The 25,011-nt window shown below is 51.3% G+C and overlaps 1 protein-coding gene across 2 annotated transcripts; it reads right to left on the bottom strand.

Moving 5' to 3' along the window:
- Positions 1-1,072: 1,072 nt before the first annotated feature.
- On the bottom strand, positions 1,073-24,340 carry LMCD1 (LIM and cysteine rich domains 1). 2 transcript variants are annotated; one of them, XM_046900245.1, is made up of 6 exons: positions 24,217-24,340; positions 14,450-14,538; positions 13,587-13,842; positions 9,691-10,026; positions 4,700-4,915; positions 1,073-4,521 (listed from the first exon to the last, which is right to left on the bottom strand). In XM_046900245.1, exons 2-6 carry the CDS (start codon positions 14,536-14,538, stop codon positions 4,363-4,365), a joined length of 1,056 nt encoding a protein of 351 aa, XP_046756201.1. In that variant the 5' UTR covers positions 24,217-24,340; the 3' UTR covers positions 1,073-4,362. The 2 variants fall into 2 exon arrangements, with proteins under 2 accessions (XP_046756201.1, XP_414443.4); XM_414443.8 differs by having other exon boundaries at positions 24,285-24,340.
- Positions 24,341-25,011: the final 671 nt, after the last annotated feature.

Below are 25,011 nucleotides of genomic sequence, written 5' to 3'. Positions count from 1 at the left end.
ATGCTGAGTCAGGGCCTGAAGCAGTGATGGAGCACCTGGTGAGAAGGCAGGGCCAGCCCAGGGGAGCCCAGGTGCATGCAATGTACTGAGTGATGGAAGGGATGGAGCCAGGATCCCTCCCTTCCCAGACCTCATTTAGGGGTTGGCAGCGGAGGAAAGCTACAACCTATATGTGGGAGCCATGATGCTAAAAGAAGCAAGAGTGATGCGCTCAGGTAAGGTAACCTGAAGAGGTGGCGAGGCCTCCAGGTGCAAACACAGGTACTGTGCTGGGTGGGTCTCAGGGGTCAGCACTGTGCTGTGACAAAATTACATCAGCTGTAAGAATGCAAAAGGCAGCAGCTCACAGCCAGCGCTGAAATGGGCACAGCCATTGTCCATGTTGCCATATAGGATGGAAAAGCTCATCCTTGGCTCAACTTCTCTGCTCCTGCTGGAGGTGGCATGCAGTGTGTACAGCTAAAAGTATAAAGGAGAAATAAGAAGGCAATGGCTCACTCACACGTGGGTCCAGAAACCCACGCTTTTGGCTGATGTGGGCACAGCAGGGGTTAAATCAGGGAGGCATATTGACACCCAGGCTGGCACAGCAGGGCTTGGTGCAGTGCTATTCTACTGCTGCATCCCTGCTGGCCTTGGGGATACTGCAGGACAGACAGGTACCATCTCCCAATAGCCTGTGCCTTGCTGCTGGAAAAACCCTCCTGAGTAAAATATTTCTGGGGGAAAAAAAAAGAAAAAAGAAGAAAAAGGACTACAAACAAGACAGCATTGCAGGTATTTGTAGATTCAGATCTGTTAAACTTTGAAAAACTGCAGCTCACAGATGCTGCTGACCTCAGCCAGCCCATGGATGGGACCGGGATGAAGCCAGGAGCCTGGGGCAGGATGCAGACTGAGCCTGGGTCTGGATGGGCAGCAGCAGCCCAGCCTTCCTCCTGCATCATCTTCAATGGAGTAGTGTGCGCTGCCTGCTGGTGTGGTGCTGTGCTACGCAGGGATGTTCCCAGCCAGCGTCTCAAGGCATCCTGCACCTACTAAATGTCAGACACACAGCCAACATAATACAGCATTCTCAATAGAGGAGCTTTTATTTGAAACAATGGGCTGGAAACAGCTGTGGCACAAGGTGCTTTCAGTTGTCACACTACGCAGCCTGCCCGAGGGCAATTCCTGCCATACACTGTAACCTTGTGAGAACCTCTGTTTCTATCAGTTTTCTGGCAGGACGCTCTGTGTGCTGCCTGCTGGTGACTTTTGTCCAGACAGCCCAGCAAATCTGTACAGATTTGTCTCAGCTGGAGCTCATGGCATGCAGGAGGTGTGCAGCAGCCCCTTTCGTTCCAGCTGATAAACGCAGCATCCTCACCCGGGTGAACACCTCCTCATGCCTACACCGAATTTCAATTTTAATATCAGAACTAAAGGCTCACATATGGTTTGAGCTGCTAGATGCATTAATTTCACGCTTCTGCTCCTGACACTTGAGAGGCACAGGATTTTGCTAAGCTGTTTAACTGCAACACATTTTTCAGCAGGCAGTATTTTACAAGCTATAGAAATGCCTAAAAAGGCTCGAGTGGATGCCAGCGGTCCCCAAAGCCTGAAGCAAGTGTGTATATGCTGAAAGTGGGACTACATTGAATTACAAGTTATAAATCATGGCATCGAGGTCCAAACCAACACATGCTGCAGTGGTGTCTTTTTTTCCAAGTACTGAAACAAAGCCATTAGCAATGGAGGATTGCATTAATGCAGAATGCAAATGAATTTAATGCTACCAGGCATGGACTGTGATCAGAGCCCAGCAAGATAAACTCATGACTAAGGCACTTGTGTTGAGGACAGTCTGTATGTGCAAGGTGGATGTGAAGCCAGGACAACGCAAAGAGCAAAGCCTTTGATTCCGTTACAGAGTGAGTGAGGATGAACAAGCAAGACCAGATGCAGCAGTAAGACGGCAGCTTCGTTTCCCCAAGCACTGTGAGGAGGCAGATGCCCATTTGGCATCCATCTGGGAAAGCCTGGCCTACCCAGATTCCTCTGCATTGACATTTACCCACCACCCATGTTCCCCTAAAGCCAACACAACCAGAACCTCCACTCAAGCCTCTACAATTCTTCTAACTGTGGTGGGGTGGACGGACAGCCCCCTCTGCCCAGCACATGGCAATGAGGAGCAGCACTGGAGGAGCTCTCTGAGGATCCCTGAACACACCCTGCTGTTGAAGAAACACCCCACCTGGGCTGAGGACGGGCTCACCCCCTTCTCTGCTCATTGCAACACAAACACACGGCAAGGACAACACAGCCAACCAATGCAAAACAGACGCAGTGGGAGGCCGCAGCAGCCTGTTGGCAGTTGTTATTCAGTAAATTTTCTTCCACCTTTAATAACTGGATGTTTTATTGATTTTTCTTGCACTTGATTTGTTGCTGTTCTGAAGGTGTGTGTAATGGCTGTGCACCTACCTCACAGAGGAATCACTCTAAGAGGTAACTAGCTGCACGTGTACACGGACAATGACTTCCCATCAAGGAATGCTGTTTAGATGTTAATGTCTTTGCCGAAATGTTTCTTTCCTAAGTGATTCATGCTATTTCTCTCACTGCTTACACTGAGCGTATGCATTTTTGGCTGCCTTAACACTGCAGGGTTTAGAACTATGCCACGTCGTTAAAAATAATTTACAAAGATTGGCCATTTCCACGTAACAAAATGAAGAAGAGGCAATAAAGCTAAGCACTGGGTTTTATTTTTCAGTTCCACTTTGCTTATAACTGAAGTGCCTGTGTGTGAGGCTGATCTAAGGGAGCTTTATTATTCCTCCTAGCACAAACTTCAAACACAAAGTCTACGCATCCTCTGGTGACTCGTGGCTGCAAGCATACAGATGTGTCTTACACCACATCTGTCTCATCTGCTCTAAAACAGTGACCAACTCCGCTCCTCCCATGGTGGGACACAGCATCCCCGTGACTCGCATGCAGTGGCAGGCAGAGCTTCTACCAAGTTACTCAGTCATAAGTAAGAAGATCCACAGCGTGGAGTGGACTTTAAAGAGAGAAACCAGCAATTTCCGCAGTAGAAGGAAACCCTAGAAATGGTGAGCTCCTTACACACATCTCTGCAAAAAAATATTCCAGTTGTTTCTGGCAAAGACTGTAGACATTTAGTATAAGAAAAAGGACTGAGCACACCAATGTTGGCCAGCCTGGACTATCTGGTATTTTCTGTGGCTAACGTAAGCATTGCATGACTTAGGAAATGAACATCATCAACAGAGATTCAGTGCAGATCCTGTAACGATGTTGCCCCAACAAGACCCGGCACACAGGGCTGACCTCGCTCAGTGCTGCAGGCTCCCATGGGAGTGTGTCCAGCCCTGCTGGATGGAGTCACTAACTGTGGGGGAAACAACTGGTGTTACAGCATTTCAGGCACCAAAAAACCAACAGGACGGATTAGGCTGGAAAGCTGTTTTCCATAAAACTCCTGCTCAAAAAACAGCTGAAAAAGTTCCATACTTTAAATGCTTAACTACCTCCAGTGTACGGCAGGAGCACAATGCCTCTCTGTGCAAACACTCCCTTGGAATAACAGACGGTAGGAGGCAAGCAAGATAAAAGTGGGAACAGGGGCTGGGTGAGAACTGCCAGAAGTGTTTGCATTCCAGCTCCATGGCTAAAACCCAGAGTGGCGGAATTAGTTGGCTGCCCAGCACTCGCCTGCCCTTGGGGAGATCTGCTTGGCTCCGTCTCACTAAGGTTAAACCAATTGCTCTGTGTGCCATCTTGTTACTTGCTTTTACATTATCGTACACGTTGGAGACAGCTACAGCTACATGTTACTGCAATTCTATAGTGTGTGCTTTCAGAAAGTAATCACTCGGGTTAATCAAATTGTTCAAAACCATTGGTTTAGTACGGTTGTCATCATTCTGTTAGCGCGAGATTTCCAGTATGGATTTCAGTAAATAAAAGCAACCCTTGTTTCTGACCATGGCCATAGGTTTAGTGAGCCAAAAAATATTTCTGAGATGTGTTATTTCTAAAAGAACACTGCAAGATGTTAGTCATGAGAAGCTTTGAGAGACTTGTAAAACAACACAAATCTCCTCTCAATGCCCTCCTAACAAGATGTGTGGGTGGTTCCCCCCCACATCCCTCCCCAACACATTTCTCCTGTTTCCTCCCCTAGTAAACTTCTTTCTTCAATCTCTATTGGATGCAAAGGGGTACTTGGTTGCTTGCAAGCGAATAACCAGACTCTATGTTTTTATTTAACTGTCCACTCTTCACATTCTTGTCAAATTACCCCATCTCCAGCTCGGCCTCAAGCACTTGCAGCAGCCGCAGGGCTCAGAGGCGCTTGCTCCGGCTGCAGGTCGCGCACCGCAGGCCGCCCTTGTCCAGGCTGAAGGCTTTGCCACTCAGCAGCGTCTCGCACTCCAGACAGGCGAAATGCTTCTTGTGCCAGGCCATCCCCTCTGCCCGCTGAAACTCCTCCGAGAAGATGATCTACGGGACAAACACAGCGCTGCTCATTTCCGCCATCCCACCGGGGCAGGCGGCCCCTCGCAGTGGGCTGGAGGGGAAGGACCAGGGCCAGGCTGCCGACACAACACGCACAGCACCCAGGGTGCCGCTGCTGCCATGCTCCTGGCCCAGCTCACAGCCTGCAGTTCCCAGGCCGTACCTCATCGCAGCCGGCACAGCGCGGCCGCAGGCTCTCGCAGTAGTGACGCCCACACCAGGCAGCCCCGCTCTTCCAGAAGTAAATGAGGTCGACGAGGGGCTCGGCGCAGCGGCAGCAGACGAAGCAGGCCGGGTGCCACAGCCGTGCGTAGCCCGCCCGGTCCGCGTACACCACCGGGCAGTCCTCCGGCACCGCCTGCTTGCAGGTCTCGCAGCGCTGCAAGAGAGAGCGTAACGCTGACGCTTCTGCTGCAAAAACAGCGGCAGTGGCACTGCTGCCTGTGCTGCCGGGCTTCTTAGACACTCTTGTTCACGGCATCTTTTTGATGCATCGTTCCTACCCACTCAGTTGGTAAGCTTGGCAAAACAGAACAATGCATGCAATCACAAATGCTTCCCACCACGAAATGGTCTGAAGGGACCGCTGTGCTCTGCTCGACATCCCGCACTGCCAAGGACAGGGGAAATAAAGCATGTAATCCCAGGCCTGCGCTGCTCAGGCTGTTTTTGTCCTAGCTCTTGCTCTGTGAAGATAAATTTAAGAATGCCAAAGCCAAATTTCAGCTTGGAAGGCACAGCAAGCAGCAAGCAGTCTGCAGTGGTGTTATAGAAACAGTGCAGTGAGGTGAAAGAGCAAGAAAACACGGAACTGAAGAGAAAGAGATGCGTGCAGCTCAAGGAAAGGGTTGGAAAAAATGTCATAATCCTGTGGTGGGGCTCAGTGGCACTGACAGAATCATGGAGCACTCATGGCCAACAGGAGCAGCATCTCCAAACGTACTGCCCTCTGTAAACATTTGGACAGTATGAAGTATGGATTGAGCACCAAATCTTAATTAAAAGTCATTACAAATGTGCATCTGCCAGCCCTCATCTGGAGCAGTGCTCACGGCCTTCCAGCCAAGTCCTTGGGCAAGTGAGACTGGCACTGCCCACTGCCAGCTCCATAAATGCACGGCCTCGGGGGAAATCCCTCAGAACAGCCAACCTGTGCTAAAATCCAAATGTTATCTGAGAAAAAGTTAAGACATACCATAGTGCAGAAAAATGTCGTGTCAATGACAGATACTATGCACAGAAATTAGGAGCTCTGGTCTTTTCTAATTATTTCTTAACATGTATGTCCCCACGTAAGGCAGATATCACTCTGCAGATTTCAGCACAGTGCTCTCAATTTACAGCAGTCCAAAGGACTGGGGTGACTCTGTCTGTGCCTGCAGGGTGACCCTGTGCGTGGTTAACTCAAGCTCTGAAGCTCTGCTCTGGCAATCACATCCAACCAGGGCTGGTGGGCAGTCTCTTCAGCTCCCATTTAAGTCTAGGTAATCCAGCCCATGCTCCTAAACAGCACTGGGGCTTCATCCAGCACAGCCTTGATGGCAAGGCCAGGCTTCCTCCATCCAAGCAGCAGCACCGCTTTCTTGAATACAAGGTGCAGCATTAAGCAGCTTGCCTGTCATACGGCCAAGCATGGGCTGAAAGCCCCATAAAGCTGATGCTGGTGCAGCATCTCTGGGGTAGTTTCCTTATGAACCCTGTGCCTATCTGCAGAGAATTTTACCCACTGTATCTAGCCCCTTTTTGCTAGTTGCTAGTATGAATGTTAAAAAGATTATTCTTTATATCTAGGGAGTTTTCTCAAGCCTACATCTCCCTTCCCAGCAGCAGGCTGTGGGTCTGCTCTACCTACACCCACCCAGCTGCTTTGCAGGGCAAGTATTCCTAGCATGCCACACATTTTGCTGCTTCCTCCTCCTCTGCTCAGTCTGGACTTCTGGGAACTGCCCCACGCAGCCCCATGATCGGTTCCATGAGGTAACAGGCATGTCCTGCTTTAGTGGCAAATCTGGTGCCGTAGAAAAGGCAGCACAAGAGGACACACAAGCGTGGAAGGGGATATGCCTGCTTTCTAGTGCTCCTTCCCTCTGACAGGCTCCAGCAGCCCTTCTAAGCACTCGCAAGAACTGTGCAAGTGAGCAGATAAGCTTCCAGCGTGCTGCAGAAGCCACGCTCTTTCTGTCCCTCTACCAAACAGAAAAACAATCCCACTACATGAAGTGACAGCCCACAGTGCAAAAGTGGGCTGGCAAAGTGTCATCTGCTGTACATCAGCATGGGCAGACCACGAGGGAGGCACTCTGTGCTGAGCAAGGTATGTCCCCACATCCGGACACCTTCCCAGGCACCAGCCCCAAGCAGCAGCTCACTGCTCAGGGCACCCGGCCTCACTGCTGCCTCCACCCTTCCAGCAGCCTCCGGGCTCACCCAGCCCAGCCTTGCTTATCTTGCAGGATCTAGCAGCGAGAACAAACACAAGCAGCTTTCCAAGTCTGAGCTCAAATTTCTTGCCAATAAGAACTATTAGAAGGAAAAAAAAAAACAACAAAAAACTAAAAAAAAACCACTTATTTTGCTGCTTCTTTCTATTGCAGATTTTCACCGTGCTTTTCTTAAGCATCACATAACTTATATTCCTCTACCAGTACCACTCTAAAGAAAGAGTGGCTCTTCACATTTAAGACTGGATTACAGTTAAGCACTCACTTTACACCTCCATCATGTAGGAGAGGAGTGAAGACTTTATTAGCGCTGTTGCCAGAGGTGCTGTCCAAGGAAGCATCCCTCCCTCCCCTCTGTTTTTCAGGCCTGCTCTCTCCCCTGGCTGCAGCTCCACGGAAGAAGTTCCTGCCCAGTTTTGCTGGCCTCAGATCTGCTGGGACAACAGCTAACTTGGGTCAATGGCTTAAGGATCTGTTGTGTTTGTTTCCAACATGGTGCCATACAGCACCGGAGGACTTTCCAGTTCTGGGAGGGTTAAAGACATTTTGTGCCTGGTGGTAAGCACTCAGCTAATAGGACAGCCATATTGCTGTGGGGCCCCTCTCTGCAGCCGAGAAAAGTTCAAAAAGCCATGTGAGCTCAGATGCCTCGTCCACGGTGATTTACGTTGGCCCTGTTTGCTTTCCTTTACACACCATTTCAACACAGCTGGCCTGAACGTGCAACAGGAGGTTTAACTGCCCTAACACAGGGACCACACAGACACCTGAGGAAACTGCCTTGGGTTATTTCTTGGTGCAGTGCTCAGTGCTTCTTGGTTCATTCTATTCTAAAGCCAGGGTGTTTTACACCCAGCCTTCATAAATTCATGGCTCAGGCAGACACCTTGATCTGAAATAGGTGAAATCAAGCCGCTGGAGCTGACCAAAAGCTCTGGTACTAAATAGGTGAGAGTCTGTGTCCTAATTCTAATGGACTCAAGGAAGAAACATGACAAACTGCTCCAGAATCAGGATCTGCAAAATATGCAGCTCAGCACCACACTGCCCTCAGGCCCATCCCTAACCCAAAGGCACTCATCTCTGCCCCAATAGCCTTCCTCACTGCTCTGCAGAAGCAGGTCTGGGATACACAGAGGAGGAGAGCATCCACCTCGAGCCAGGCCGTGGTGGGCTGCCTCCTTGCTCTATGGGGCAGGTACCCTCCTCCTCCTCCAACCTCGTGATATTCAACACAGATTTAAGTTACTACAGAAAGGTTTACTGTCTGTTATTTTTCAATGGCAGAACTTTTATCCCCATGCAGTTTTGTAAAAACCAGCAGGCCTTCTGGAATTCCTTACTGTGGGACACAGTCCATTCACTTTCCTTCAGCTGCATCAATTCCTGCACTGCAGATCACATTAAAAATGATGAGTGTTTTGTTAGAATGGGAAATAGGTGGTCTGCCTTTGGTACAGAAAGAAACCATGGCACTCTGGAGCTTGCTGCAAGCTGAGCTGCACAACACATTGGTCAAAGAGTAGCTCCTGTGACGGATTTTGCTGCCATTCCATTTTCCAGCTAGTGCCTCAAGAAAAATAATGCTTTATACCCTAAGGAGAATAACATCCAGTTATGTATTTATTTAGAAGGACAGACTTGTAGTCTAAATAGACCCTAATTGCTACAATGACTTTTATTAATGAGTGTAATGGAAACCTTCCTTGTTTTTTTCTTAAACTTGAAATTCTTTGTCCAAATCAATGTTTTACTGCAATACTGAAAAACTTTTACTGCATCACTGGACTCTGAAAGTCAGATATGTGTTAATAGAAAAGGACATAGCAGAGGAGAGACATTACCCAATATGGAATGAAAATGAAAACTGCTCTTAACATGTTACAATCTTAGTTTAGTAGTTGCTAGAAAAATCTTGCCTTAAAAACATTCAGATACCATTTCTCCAGCTCTAAGTTCTCTGCTACAAGTTACCCTCAAGGGCCTGTACAAAGTATTTTCAGTCAACACATGTTATGATAAGCATGTGTTCAGCAGTCACCATGGCCACTCAACTGCACTTGGAGAATATAAATCTAAAAGGGAATTAGGGAATCTCAGTCGTTTCCTTGTGGAAATGTGTTTCTAAGGCCAGAGACGTGTGCTCTGCACCAAGTCCCCCAGGCAATAGCAGCCCCTGTTGTACCACCTCCATGCTCACAGCAGTGTTAGTGAGGCTGAGCCACTGTCTTCTCTTGCTTGCATTACTTCACTTGCACTGCTCCAGAGGCAGAGCCAAAAATACTTGCTAACATGCTGTAACACACAGCTTCTGATCTTATTTACACGCCATCACCTGGGAACAGATCATGTTCAATCTTTTGGAGATGCCAAGAATCCAAAGTTGACCTCACTTATTCTCATGGCAAACAGAGAGAAGAGGCCTTTCCCACCTCAGTGGTTCACTACGTATGTGCTGCTGAGGAGGACAGACAACCCCTCCCCGCTGCCTGGGATGGGTACACGTGGCACCTCGGGGCCTCTCAGTGCCACACCACAGACCTGGTGATACCAATGAGCATCATCTGCTTTGCATGGGTGTCCCAGCACTGGGACAAGTGGGAGCAGAGCAGCCAATGAGGCATGGATAATTCCCATGAGCACCTCTCTGGCACTGATTTTCCAGCTGGGACTGTACCCCCCAGAAGCACCCATCCCTCCATGTAGGACTTACATAGAGCCCCACAGTGGGTGTGCTCTCCAGGGCCCCGTTGGTGGTCTCGGGGGGCTTTTCAGCTGCTGAGCCCGCATCCTTTGCCTTGCCCTCCTCCTTTGCATTGCCAGCCTGGCCCGGCAGGGCCACCTCCCCGACGCCCAGCGCCTCCGCCTTGTACTTCTTCACAAAGTCTTCCATCAGCTTCGCCTCCCCCTCGGCCAGCCCGCGGCACTGCGATGGGTCGTGGTCGTGCACTGGGAGCTGCCGCACCAGCTGCCTCCGGCGGTAGTAGGCTCCGTCAGTGCCTGCCACCGGCTGCATCTCCTTGGGGATCAGCTCCATGTACTGCATGGCCTGCGAGGGTGAGAGGTGACAGTCAGGCACGGACCCCCACCCTGCCACCCCTTTAGCTTCTGACGGGCACAGTGGGCAATGAAAAACCAAATGAACTCGATGCAAGCAACGTCAGTGAGCTGGCCGCAGGGACCAGGGCCTGAGGGACACATCTCCCACGGAGGGGAACTCAGAAGGGCACCCCAGCCCCGCCTGGCATGCACACAGTGCAATTTACGGTAAGAAACCTTTCCAGCATTCCCATAAAGTCCTAAACCAGAAAGAGCAGTCAGATGGCTGTTGAGCCTGAATCTCCAAGGCCAGCACTACCAGACTACTGGTTGTGCAATAAAGGGAAGGTGTTTTGCCACGGATGCCCTGCCATGCAGTAGGCGAATGCCAAGAAACCATCCCCAATGTTCCATTTCCTACCCAACTGGCCACTTGCCACTCCCATAATAGCAGTGTGAGCGGATCTTGGAGAGGCTCATCCCAGCGGGACCCACATCTGCAGGAAGGGGCTGTGCTGTTTAGCTTCTTGCTGGCCCGGTGCTTGAAGGGAAGGGAGTTTCCTGCTCAAGGCATTTTTCCTATTGTAGTGTGAAGAGCAAACGGGCAGCCAGTTGGCTCTCTGCCACTGGGTTTTAAAGACCAGCATCCAGCTGCATTAGATTTGTTTCTTACTTGGTCAGCATTTGAAAATTGAATTTTGAAGGAATGGAGAAGTGATTAACTATTCGCTGTACGCAGTCCGGCTCAGTATGGCCTTTTAAATACAGAAACACAACTCTGAACAGCTCATCACGCTTGTGTAAACTTCAAAGCCAGCTTCCACTTCGTCTGCCTTCAGCCAAACAGCAATATTTCAGGGCAATATTTTCGCTTGCAGCTCTATGACAGCACCAAATAAATGATTAATGAAATCACAGCATCTTCCCCACGTCTTGGAGCATATGTTAACCTTTCTGTATGCTACATTAGACATCAAAACTCAGTCTGCTGTGACTCCATGCAGTAACAGGATGGATACCTAGAAGCCTGCAGGGGCACAGTCACAGCCTTGTGGGAAATGGTGCTGCTGGGAGGAACTGGGTACAAAGCTGGAGGATGATGTGAAAGTGATCTGCTACCAAGATGGCTTTCACAGAAGTCAGAAGTCCAAACAGGAACTACAGAAGCAAAAGACAAAAATTCACTTAAAGCTCACGCCAGGCCTCACACAAAGTGCCTCACAGAATAAAGGTACTGCCATTGACACCTGGCAGTTGGAAAGAAACACAACCAAAACATCTAGCTGCTGTATGGCGATGAACTTTGAGACAGAGCCCACAATGCAGCCTGCTGGCATGGCTCAGCCACAGCAAGAGCACTGTCAGAGAGCAATGGTGTGGTGCAACCCGAATGGAAAGAGACCATCCCATACCAATGGGCCGAGGCTACTGCACCCTTACACCAGATCTGCGAGAGTAGAAAGTGCCAGAAGTACATCTGAAGCACGTCACTGCAGCCCAGCGCCAGGCTCTGAGCAACACCTCACGCTGCTCCTAAAAGGATGTGTGCACTGACGAGCAGCAGTTCCCAGCACCTGTGCAGACATTGGGTGTGACTTCACGCCCTGGCCCAGGGGACGCCTACAGCTATAACTGCACGTGTCTTAAAACGTGTCCAGAGAATAGAACGGGAAAATAACTCAACATCAAAAATGAAGGGTAATAAAAAGCTGCTTCTTTTGCTACTATCATGTGTTACTGCTGTCAAATGGTATTTTATGGTGCCCTCGCACAGATGATTTTGAGAAAGGCCATTTTAGCTTTTCACCACTACCTGCTGCATTTTGGAGATATTTCAGGAAGTGCTTTCTCCACTTTCCCCAAGGACCCCAATATCCACCTCCTAACTTCCCCAGGCACAGCTTGATGGAAACGTGCCCCAGGCTTCCTCTGTTACTGGGCCATCCACTTCAAGACAACATTACAAAAAAAACACCCAAGTTTCCACTTTGCCATCAGAAGGAAATCTCTGGAGTGAGTCAGTGATACATTAAACGCTTTTTGGCCAAAGTCCCTTTAGAACTACCACAAGAATTGTTGACATCCAGTAATTTTCCCGAATCTGTCAAGTTGATCATTAAGCCAGAATTTATCAAGATTGTCTTCAAAGTTCCTGAGCACTGTTTATACGAACTAAAACTCTTTCCAGTCTGTTTAGGCACAACTTCAGCCTCGAGAGACAAGAAGTTCCAGGGCTCCATGAAGCACCTTCACTTTGAGCCTTCTCTGTTGCTGGCTCAGCGTTGCATTCTGCTGCTTGGAGCTGCGCACTGCAATGCAAATGCACATCTGCCAAGAGGGAACATCTGCTCTCCGTGTCACACAACTGGTAGCAGTGCAACAGCAGTGGGGTTTGGGAACAGAGCAACCCTGCCCGGGGTGCCAGGTGCCGCAGCACCGCCCTGCAGCCAGCTTTTAGCAGAGAAAATTCAGTTCCTGATAAATGCAGGGCTGGGCAGCATGATTAACAAATCACACGCTAGGCTGGAGAAGTGCCATCATTGTTCTCCCCATCCCTCAACAAGTTCCCTAATTCCTCCTGGGACCTACGGAAGGCAAACATTGGTTAAACAAACATTCCTGCTGTGCTAGCTCCTACCAACAAAAAAGAAAGAGGAAACTACAGGCGGCAGCACTGTCAGGCAGTGAAACAAGTGGCAGCCCTGGCCCTGCACTAATGCCAGGGCTCAGCTCCTGGCAGCCCGAGAGCAGCCCTCCAGCTGTGTGCCCAGCAGGGCCCTCGCAGCGGGGTGAAGGCTGCTGGGCTTAATAAATAACCAGCCTGTCACTTGGGTCTGCAGCTGCAGTTTCACATTTGTTTCCCAATTTGTCTTCTAAAAAAAAGAATAAAATCTGGTTGCAATTTTAAGTAGCTTTAAACTATTTGCATAATTTGAAGAGCAAAGGCTGTCCACTAATGAGCGTAATGTATAATATTTCCAGTACCACAACAGTCAGACCTCAAATGCTTTCCCTCCAGAAGCCCTCTCCTACATTCTTTGTACCACCCAACCTTCAGGCTGGATATTAGGAACAATTTCTTCTCCAGAGAGCAGTCGGGCACTGACACAGGCACTGCTATGGGCTGCCCAGGGAGTGGTGGGGTCACTGTCCTGGGGGTGTTCCAGAACTGTGGGGATGTGGCGCAGAGGGACACGGCCAGTGGGCATGGAGGGCTGGGCTGGGGATTTTAGATGCCTTCTCCAACCTTAATGATTCTGTGATTCTCCGTAGCTGGCAGATGGGATCTCTCCTTAGCAATACTTTTATAGGACATGAACGTTACCAAAGGAGCAAGCGTTCTTGTTGTAAAACATGTAACGACTTCTACTAGAAATGTAAGCAAGCCTATAAAAACCCAAAGGCAATCCGTTCCTCTTTTCTACCTACTTTGGATGTTTACACAGTTTTCCAGAACACTAAGCATTATGCGCGTGTTTGCCAAGGCAAACCCAAGCTTTGCTGTTCTTCCTGGTAACTGTGCTGCAGGGCCATGCTGTGCCCTGCTGGAACCAGCTGCTGTCCCCTTACCAGCTTCTGGGTGAGCCCCGGAGGAGCCCACTCATATGTGATGGTATCGAAGGTGGGGTCTTTCCGCGACACGATGGGGTTGGTGATGATCATGCGGTTCCTCTTGTAGATGCGAACGCCGTCCCCTCCTTTCACGCGAGCAGTGAGTGTGGCATACTTGGAGTCTGACAGCAGGCGGCCAATTTTCCGGTCGTCCTCCACATCCGAGCTCAGGCAGTGGTCCTCCTGGCTGCACTTGCACGACTTGCATATTTTCCTATGGGCAATGAGGGACATCATCCTTTTAATAGGAGCACAGAGGCCGAAGGCTCAGCCATAGAGCTCCCGGCACGTAGGAAGGTTTAAAGGCACACTGGGGGTGCGACATCAGCCAGAAGGCCTTCCTGGCAGAACTGCTCGGGAGCCTGGCGCTGAGCTAGCTGCAATGGCTGTAAACCAACAAGAAGTCTGTAAGAGCATTCTCTGCTGGCCAGCATTTCTATCAAGTTTTGAAAGGACTAACGCTGATGCAAGCCCAGGGTCCTGTATTCCAGTATTCCAGCAGGGTCCTGGAACAAGTAGGATTGATTCGTAACAGCAGCTAATTGCATCCATAAAAGTAAAACTAAAGGGAAATTTTTGGGAGTAGGAGCAGTGAAGGAAGGGGGATGGAAGGCGGTCCCCGCTCAGCGCTCGCCCAGGCAAGGCAGTGGGGCCCTTCCACACCCCCCAGCAGCACTCAGAGCTCTGTGCTTTCTGCACACTCAAAGCCAATGACATGGCAGGACATGAAGGGACGCACTCAGGGACAGGGAGGAACAGGGAGGGGCAGGGAGGGACAGAGAGGGACAGAGAGGGACAGGGCCCACCCCAGCAGACATTACCTCCAGGAATGCGGCTCGAAGCCCATACAGGTCCCTCTGCAGCGCAAACACGGCACCCCTCGTCCTGACTGCGGCTGGCTCATGGACATCTGGAACAGAGCAGGGCATCCATGGGGAAAGGTTTGCTTCTCGATCCTTGGCATTCTCAGGGACAGAGTGTTTTCCCTCAAATTGAGGGAAGGGCGGCACCAGTTGCAGCACGAGGGAGCAGCACTGAGATGCACAGTGCTGAGGCACTGGCGGGGCTGAGCAAGCTGCACCAAGGAACTCCCCCAGCCCCCTGCATCTTACACAGCACGTCACAGCAGAGAACAACCCACAAGGTGCTTGTCCTCAGCAGCACACTCCGGTCCCCCAGCGCTCAGGGGCACTGTGAAATGCTGGATTCTTTCAGGCTCAGCACTACCACGCCCTTGCTGGTGCCTGCTCCCACACACCATGTTTCTGTACGCAGTCTTTATTCCAGGGGTGCTGGCGTGTGCTAGGCACCGTGTGGAGTCCCTCAACACACAGCTGAGGTTGCAGAGCTTTCCAGGGCTTAAGAAGGGCAGTGCCTGCCTGGCAGATCTTAATTCAGCCCATGTGCATTTCCAAGTTGTGACTCCCTTCTGTTTCACCACCCCGCACCCGCTGTGCCCCCCCAGCCCACCTCCTCCCTCAGTGCCCACCACGTCCCTCTGCCCCGGGCAGCAGCACTGTGGCTCAGCTGGTGTTCCCCATCCCCACAGGTTTCTTCCAACACTTGAAAAGCCCACTACTGCTAATCAGGATGAAATGTTGAAGAGCAGACGGTTCCAGAAACTGCAGAACACTGCTTTGCTAACATTACGGCAATCCACAAAAATACATTTCTAAATGTTCTAATGTGACCTTGAGTGTATGCACACATATCCCTCTGCCTCTGACATGCAGAAAACAAAATGCTTTTGGATGCTCAGTTCAGAGCCAGCTCTCCCGAGCAGGCATTATGGCTCCAGCACAGACCACATAAGATCTTGCCAGTTCTGGAGCTGTGATAGGTATGTACCAGCTCATCCCTTTCCTTTTCTTTTTTTTTTTTTAAATTTAAATAACCTCTTATCTTAATGAGTCACACAGAAGCTGAGTACAGGCAAGAGACTACCGATGTTTGTTTATTCAAAATGCAAACATCTGGATTAAATAAACTCCTCTGGAAAAGTCTCATTACACTGCACAGTCCATGTGGAGAAGCGAAGAGAAAAGCTTTGTCAGCAGCAGGAGTTGTGGAGCACCCAGTGGGACAGCCCAGGGCTTCACACCCCTCCCATTCATGCAATGCTCTCACCAAGACCTGATCACACACTGTATGGGAACTGTTGAATCATGGCCTGAACCTCTGATTGACCACCTGAGGCGAGCACTGAGTCAGCCATGGGAGCACAGGTGAAGGCAATTTCACCTGAGTGACCAGAAGGGATGGAGCCAGGCTGCACCTCTCCTAGACCCCCATTTAAGGGCTGACTCCCAAGGAGGAAGGGTCTCTCTCTGGAGATCAGTCCTCTTGGAGCCCTTTGGTGAGCCCAGGACATGGGTAAGCTCTTTATTTCATTACTCCTTTGTAACATGATGATCTCTCTGGTCCAATACCTGTATACCTATTTGCTATACACACACCTTCTCCAGGAGCTCCACATCTCTTTAGAAACCTCTGCTTGCAGGTGTCCATAGAATGACTCCATAGAGCACAGCTCTTCACTGTGCATGCTAGTTGCTAGTATACAGCCATAGGAAAATGCATGGGATAAATGCTATGAAAGCTCAGCAGCTCCCCAGGGTGCCACATAGCTCCTGTCTCTGTCCTGGCAGCACCTCTCCTTGTGAGAGCTTGAGGTACAGGAACATCTCCATCTGAAGGACCGTATGGTTCTTTCTCCCTTAACAGTGAGGGGAGTTTCCATCTCTGCACAGGGCCAACGATAACAGGAGCCCATGCCTGCTTTGCAGGCTGCCTGGTCAGCAGCACTTCCTGCCCAGATATGGAGCTTCTCCTCACAGCTCAGCTGTAGCTCCTCAAATATGCATAAAAGGAGATTTCTTCTTTAAAAACAGAAAAGGAAAAAAAAAAAGAGATGGAAACCCCACCAAACCCAGTAAGAATGTGAAATAAGATGACTGTCTTAGACTCTGCCAGTGCCCAAACCCATTTGGGAACAGCAGCGTTAAAAAAGATGCATGAGTTTAAGATACGAAGAGTTTGAAGGCTTTTGTAATGCCTTTAGAAAATGTCTATGTCAACAAACTGCCTGGAAGAAAAGCAAGTTCTGCTCCCCGTGACTAGATATACCATGCATTTTAAGACTTCTATTTTGGCTTTTTGTGCCTTATAGCATTCTTGGTACTAAGGGAGAGCAAGTCAGTGCAGAGGAAATTCTTAGGCGGTGAAATGATAGGAAATTGAGGCCATTCTACCCACAAAAACATCTCTGAACAATCTCAGGAATACGCCAGCCTCTTGGTCAGTGCAATACTGTGGCTCATCACACTGGCCAAACAGAAGTCCATCCTAGACACTGGTTAGTTTGCTCAGTTTGTGGAAAAATAGAGAACCTACAATGACAAATGCCAATGTGGGGAAAAAAAAAGCCATTCCTTTTGGTTTAGACTTGACTGTTTTGGAAAGGAGCAATGGGCTTCCAGGATGGCCAGACAGACCCTGGTTAGAAGCTATGAGCCAGCCAAGATACAGCTCCACCAGCCCTGCTCAGCTCACAGCTCAGCTGAGATTTCAGAAGGCCTTTCCTGGTGCATCACCACCCTCTGAGCACTCCAGCACACCTTGGCTATAGTCCCCCTGGGTCTACTGAAGTTAATTTGGGATTGTTGCACGGGGCCATCCTCAATGGCACACAGAGGAAGCGCTGTTTTCACATCCAGGTGACCTGAGAACCCTTTTAAATAAGCTTCTTTCTACTCTCTTCACAACAGTGGTTTTAAGTGCCAAACACTTTGTACATCTGAGAAGAGGAGACTCCAGACTAAGATTGGTAAGTGTCTCCCAGGCAGTGTTTCTCTAGGAAAAACCATGCCATCCCTGGGCCAGCGCTGCAGGGAATCACACCAAGCTTCTGGATCACTGAGAGGCCAACGTGGAGCGCCCAGGGCAGAACACACACAGCAGCTGCCACAGGCACAGACCTTGAGAAATGCCCCCTCTCTTCCGCAGCAGCATCTCCAGTGCACAAATACTTCCCACTGCTCTGTGGGGTTGGCTCACTATGGCCACAGAGCCCTGTGCACACATCCAGCCTAAAGCTGCAGCAATGAGCAGCTCACCAGCAAACACATCACATCAGCAGTTAGGATGAGGTCTTCCTGCAGCCGGCGATGAACAGGCTGACAGACTCCATGACAAGAAAAACATCTTGGGACATATTTAACACCTCTGCTTGTACAGGCACAGAAGGACAGGGCAGCTCTAGCTCCCAGGACATTCATCCATGAGATACAACTGCTTTATGGGATAACAGGTGAGAGAAATTTAATATTAATACAAACTTGAACAGAGCTTACAAGAAGGGCAACATGGGAAAGCTAACACCATGTAGCTGTTTTTGCAGAGAGGTGATTTATCTCATGTCACTACAGGATCAGGAAGCTCTTAACGTCTGTAACACAGATTAACCAAGTGCTTTCCTTTAAGGACTTTGAGACTGAGATAAGAGGGAACGGAGCACAGGAACAGCGGACTGGTATCCAACCCAGCACAGCACAAGCTGAGCGGATGCTGACCAGGCTCTGCACTGCTCACAGCCTGTCCCCCTCCCAGGCAGGTACATCCACCTTTGTTGAAGAATTTGCTACTGACAGCATATAAAAGAGATGCAATTGTGACTCTGGCACTGGCTTTTCAGTGATGCTCAGCTTTCCTGCCTTTATTTTTCTATCAGACTACTCAGACTAGGCTGCTCCTTACACCATCTCTTTGGCCATGCTTTGGCAAGGCATGGGGTCAAGAGAGATGATAAATTCCTCTTGACACCTAGGAGAAGCATGCTACATGTTGTGGGACTGGGCTAAGTGTCCCTCAAGAGAGGTGAAAACAGGAAAGCTGAGTCAGCTCCAGCTGCACAATCAGTCACTGTAACAAGAACACAATAACTGACGGGGAGATCCTTATCTGAGCAGGGATGCTGAGACCATACTCCCCTGGAAGACCTTTCTTCCAGCACGACCACCAGAACCTCGGTCTAATTACAAAATCAGCCTGCAGTCGGTGGGTCTCTGCTGCCAGGTAACAGCAACAGGACGCGAGGTGACAGCTCAAATTGCACCAGGGAGGGCACACTGCATACTAGGAACAATTTCTGCTCTAAAGAATGGTCAGGCACTGGCATGGGCTGCCCAGGGGTGTTCCAGGAAGATGGAGATTTGGCACTGAGGGATGTGGGCATGGTGGGGTGGGCAGAGCACTTCCAGCACCACAGAGACCATGTGGGCCCCCCAGTGTGGCCCACCCCCATGATCCCCAGCCCAGCAGAGCCCTCCAGGTGGGCTCCTCCACTGCAACAAAGTTTGGGGATTGAGAAGTGCAACTGTGAGTAAAGGCCCTCCATCAAAGGAAAAGAGAAAAGGGTATCATATTCACAATGGGTGGGGGCAGTTTGCTTGGCAGAACTGATTAGTTCCTGCGATAGGAATGGATAGCAATTAATTTGTTGTCATTATTTGACTGTTGACCTAAATGTGCATAATAGGGAAGTAAGTCAGACTTCCTTAAAGGAAGTTCAGCATCTGGAGAGTGTGAACACCCATGCAGATGGAACTAACTTGTGCAAGCAGAAGTGACTGCCCTTACAAGTGCATTGATACACACACGTTGCTGTAATAACTTTGACTCAGAACAGCATAGGATAGTTCTGTTTTCTCATTTTCATAGATGGAAAAATATCTACTGTAGTTGCGATCTGAAAGCAATTTGTTTCCCTTCCAGATTGAGCACATAGTTATCCAAATTACCACGCTTGTAGGAAAATAAGTCACTTACACATAGACTGTCTTTTGCCTCAAATTCTCTCCAGAGGATTTGTGGATGAGTTAGGACCATCTAGAATCCTGGAGGCACTAATTGATGTTACACTTTGCAGAGTAAGAAGCCTATTGCCTGTTATTTCAGCAGCACAGAGATTGGGGAAAGGCACTGATATCTGAGGAGACTATTTCCATGGAGCTGCCAGAGCTCAGCCTACAGAGTGTCAGAGATAACCGAACAGAGCCTCTGCAGACATCCTGCTCTTCCAAGAGCACATAGTTGGCAGCATTCCTCTCTACACCAACAATGTGCAAACTAACGATAAGAGAAGGGCGTGCTTAAAGAAAATAAGTTGGATAGATTTTTCCACAACCAAGACAGTGCTTCAGACTTTTGGTCTAAACTAGAAAACAAGAGCTGCAAGTAGGTGTGAGGAATGGGAAGAACCCAGCTGAAATGCCACTGTGCAGCAGTGTGCGGACACTGTGCTACAGCTCAGCTCACTGCCGTGCAGTCCTGCAGATGACCAGGACAGGTTATTCCCCAGTTACGTGTAACCAGGAATAATTTGCCAAAAGCTGTGCGACAACTGATCCTAAGGGAATGGAGCTCCTGTCTTGGAAGGCAATGCCCCCAGAACCCCAGCATTGAGGCTGCCAACGGATGTGTACAGCTGCACTAGGTGAGCACACTGTGTAAAGGTATCACCTGGCTGTCCCAGTGCTGGAGTTTCTCTTAACCAGGGCTTTAATGCAGTGCACACATCTCTTTCCAGAGAAGCAAGCATTAACGCACAGTCAGATGACAGCTAACAGCACCCAACCCAGCCCTAGCAGAAAAAACTCTGCTTCCTTTATTCCCATCTACTCTGCTGTCCTCATGCACTTTCCCAGCACTCCTACTTGCACAGCCCTGACTTACATACAAACCCTCCAGCACACACACTTCTGACATTCGTTAGTGCTTATTTCCATCTCATGGGTATCACCCACTCCCTCAGGAAAGAGGAAGGGCCTTTCCTGTTCCTTGCTCCTGACTGGTTCTGAATATTTAGTGCTGAGCATGTTTGTGATGCTGCACCCAGCAAGCCAGGCCTTAACAATTTGTGATGCCTCAAGCCAAAGCTTCCACTGATCTCAGTTGCATGACCTGCAGCACAGGACAGGTCTGCAGAGGTGTGGGGGACTGCAGAGCTGTGGGTGAGGCAATTCACGCAGGGAAGCCAGGCTGGGACCAGCAGGAAGCAGCTCTCCTTTTCCAAAGCTCGGAAATTGTTTCCTTGAGATCTTTCTTTCAGCTCGTTCTGAAATAAAGTGGTAGCTCCAAGGCAGCACATCCAAATACTGCTTTTCCTGAATGGCTGAAATACAATATTTCTTCCACATTTTAAAAAAGAAAAATCTCAGCCTGAACAAATACTCCAGACATCCCTCCCTGCAGGATGAGAAGGATTTGGTAACTTGTAAATTGTACTTTATGGGTCTAGATTTAGCCCCGAGTCCAAGTCCCAAAATAAGCTCTTTAACCCATGTCCTGCTTTATGATTTCATATCTATAAATACTTGCTCAGAGCTAAGCAGGTTTCTGCATTAAGATCAACATCTGCTTCTCCCAGACAGCTGCATTTCCTCTGGCTCCGACACAGCGGCGTTGGCTACCTGGAGTGGGGATCTCAGCACACGCCACCTTACAGAGGGGCATGGGCGGCAGCGGCCATCACCACCCATCGCCCCGCACCACGTGTAACTGCTGTGCCCACACATAGCCCAGCAGTTCCTTGGCCAAGGGCAGCCTGACACAGAAGGTGCCGGCTTTTCATAACAAAGCCCTGAGTTTCTGATAACAGAGAGCAGCACCATGAAGCAAGACAAAGCCTCAAACAGATAAATAACTTTGCAGCCCAATTGTTAAGAGTTGCAAGGTCCAGCAGCAAGGCTGAACTGCTTGCATGGTTGCTGACAGTGCTTGCACAGGGGAGCACGTGCACACGTAGATGATGACGTAATGTGACTGCTTTGCACACATGGTGGCTGCAGTGTTTACTGTCATTGTCACTGCACGCTCCAATTACTTGCAGGTGGCTTTGGATAGAACAGATTTCACAGATGAGCGCTGCAGAGGGCTCCTTCCAGCCATAACTTCCACGAGGAGAGCTCAGTGTCCAGCAGCAGCTCTGACCGCAGCACTGCAGGGCTGGCGCTGTACAGCGGGGAGCACAGCTGTGGGTGTACCCAGGTGTGTGCACCTTCATCATGCGATGCAGCTTATGAAGCAATGAATGAACGAATCTGAGTCTCCAACAGACTCCAGTTGTTAAAAAAGCTACATCTTGGGCTTAAAGGGCAGGTTCCCAAACAATAATAGCCATCTCATGCGCCTCTGCAGATACGTGCAGTATCCACACGTCCCAACGCAGCACCCACCCTCTGCACATGGAGGGTCTCACAATCACAGCACAGCAGTGCCTCCCTCCCGTTCCGCCATTCCTCTGCTTTGGGTGCTTGCAGAAATCCGTGCTAAAGAACTGAAGGAATAAAATGCTAAAGAACCAAGAGTTGCATTAACTGAGTAAACTTTACCTTGGCTTTGAATAGTGCCTTTAGCTTAGAGGGTTATTTTCTTCTAAAAAACCCAACTGAATGCAGTGAGAACAGTACACAAACCCCGGGGCCTCCTGCGGCCGCCGTGCAGCTGACCCGGCTCCAGGTCGGCACGAGGTGCCAGCCATCGCACTTTATCTTTGTTTCAAGCTTTAACTCTCCATTTAGAATTCAATCTAAACAACCCCCGTGCCAAGCAGAATGCCATCCTGCTCATGCTGTTTTCATTTCCTCAGAAAGAATCCCACAATGCGCTAGGCAAGACATCAACAATAATTAAACCCAACACTGATTGAAAATCAAATTTTCAGGGCCCTGCAACAAGCCCTAATGAGTTCCAGACCTGCCTTCCCGGCCTGCTCAGACCGGCGGCGCGGCGCTGCCAAGCCAAATTAAAATCTGACAGGATTGCACCCTGTGCCCAGAAAAATTGCCCTTCTCATGATTCAGGAAATTAAACAGCCGTCTGCCACGGCGACACCCATTTGTCTCTGGGCGTTTACTCAGACGGATCCTGGCTCAGTGCTTTCTCTTGTTTTCGCCGTGCCATTCCATTTCCCGTTGGAAGCGCAGAGCAGTGGGGATGGTTCCCCTGCCATGCCGTGTTCATGGCTGCAGCCCAGGTGAGCAGGGCAGGCAGCACCATGCAGACAGACACAGGGACGTGCAGCTCTGTGCTGCCGTGTCCTGAGCGGGCACAGCCCTGCACGCACCATCACTCCCTGCCCAGATCCAAGTGAAGTGACAGGGGAAAGTGCCCCCTTGTCCTTCATCTGTGGGGAGCTAACACCAAGCCATGTGTTCTGGAAGGGCTGGCATGCAGAAGCCTTTCATTGTGTATTTCAAGCTCTCTGAGCTACCACTGAACAGCCACCTGGCTCTGGCCCCTCAGGGATGATACTCAAAGCTGCTGGCCGGCATGCCCAGTGCATTTGGCTTTGTCCTACAGCATTGCTGCTGCATAGCACAGCAACTCGTCTGCTGCTCTGATCCTACCCCCAGCCCGGGGCTGAGCCGTGAGCAGGGCAGGGACAGAGCTGGTGCTTGATACCAACCAACACGCAGTCCCAGACACAGCAGCACAGCCTACAACTGCGGCTGGGACTGACAAGGAGGCATTTCCCACTCTTGAACTGCCTCATTAAGCACTTGGTAAGAGCCTGCCCAGGGCTCCAGCTGGCACCCAACGGTGCCCCAGGTAAAGGGCTGCAGCAGACCTTGTGGCCGTGCTGACAGGTATTGCGCTGTAGGACACGAGATGGCACCAGAGAAGGCCCTCACCGAGCGCTGCCCCGCGCCTGCAGGACGGGGTCACCTCACCGGTGGGCAGCAGGAGCTGCGGACGGACCCCTCCCCTCGGGTCAGGAGAGGCTCCCCCGGCAGACATGGCGTTCCAGCAGCGCTGGGGGTTCCGCTCACCTCCCAGCGGTGCAGCCACAGAAAGGCACCGCACCCCGCGAGGCCGCAGGAACAGCCGCTCCCGGGCAGTCCGTTCCACGGGGCGCTCCTCGCCGTTCAAGTCCCTCCCGCGCAGCTTCACGCCACGGCAACGGAGCGCGGCCGCTCGGGTTCATCTGCTCATCCTACGGCGCCGGGGCAGAGGTACGGGATTTTTCAGGTGGCCGTCAGCCCGAGCGAGGGCAGCCAGCAGCGCCCGAGGGTCGCAGTCCCCGATGCCGGGAAGGCGCTCAGCCGCACATCGCGCCGCTCGGCAGAGCCGCACCGGAGCGCTCTCGGACCGAAGGGCACAAAGCGCCCTTCCAGCACCGGCCCGACTTCAGCCGCTCGCAGCCCCATTCGCAGCCCCACCGCTGCCGGACCCGCAGAGCCGCCCGGCGCCGCGGCACCCCGCACACACTCTGCTTAATCTCCTCGCTGAAGAGCAGCGCGGTAACAGATGCTGGGTGAGTTCCGGAGGTTTTCACGGAACTAAGAAACAAAGGGGAGCAAATCCACCCATCAGCCGCAGGGAACGCTCCCGGCGAGGAGCGCTGCCACCCGAGCGCCGAGACCCGACCTTGGCGGGGCCCCGCCGGCTTTCAGAGCACTGCTGCAGCCCCTTCCCGCAGCCATCCGCCGGCGCGGCGGCACCCATCCCGCACCGCACCGCACCGCACCGCACCGCACCGCACCGCACCGCACCGCACCGCACCGCACCGCACCGCACCGCACCGCACCGCGAGCACAGCCCGAGCGCGGCCGGAACGGGACGCGGTGCCGGAACGGCGCCCATCCCCGCACGCACCTTCTGCACGCCGGGACTCAGCTCCATCCCGCACACAGCCCGCAGCCCGCCTGCCCCGCACCGCACCGCCCGCCGCCTTTCATTGGCGGCCCCCGCGGCCCCGAACGGCCCTCGGCCAATCCCCCGCCGGCAAGAAACTTTCTCGCCCAATGGCGTGCGGGGGGCGGGGCCGGGCGGGGAGCGCCGGGCTGCGCGGGGTCCGCGGTGCTTCGCGGTCCGCAGAGCGCAGCGAAAGGGCGCCTCGGGTCAGCAGCGGGGCGCGGTGTCCCGGCTGGCGGATGCGCGGTATTTTTAGCAGAAAACGGCGTCTGAAGCCACGGCTTTCTTGGCATTGCGACACGTTCCGAGCGACCAAACGTGCCCTCTGCGCGCTGGTACGTGGGAGGGTTGGGTCTTCTGCACGGTTTCTGACAAACATCGCGGTGCTGGCGGGAGGCCCAGCACGTGTCCCCTCTGTCCCGGTGAAGGGGCGCTCACCGCCGCCCCCGCTGTCCAGGAGTCCAGGAGGGGCCGCCCCGAACCACCAGAACCCCGCCGGGAAAGAGGTTCTGGAGCGATGAGGTCCCTGGCTTACACAGGCACGTGGAGCGCGGCATTGTTTGTCAGCCCCGCGTCGCAGAGAGCTTGGCAGCCACCGAGAGCTCTTGACATGGCAATGGGATGACATGATCCCACTTTTCCAGCACACACACGCACGTGGTGACCTGGGAAGAAGGAAAGAATTCAC

Source organism: Gallus gallus, chromosome 12, assembly GCF_016699485.2.
Source record: "Gallus gallus isolate bGalGal1 chromosome 12, bGalGal1.mat.broiler.GRCg7b, whole genome shotgun sequence".
NCBI lineage: Eukaryota > Metazoa > Chordata > Aves > Galliformes > Phasianidae > Gallus > Gallus gallus.
The sequence above is the reverse complement of the archived record's forward strand: the minus strand, read 5'-3'. Positions and strand labels throughout refer to the sequence as shown.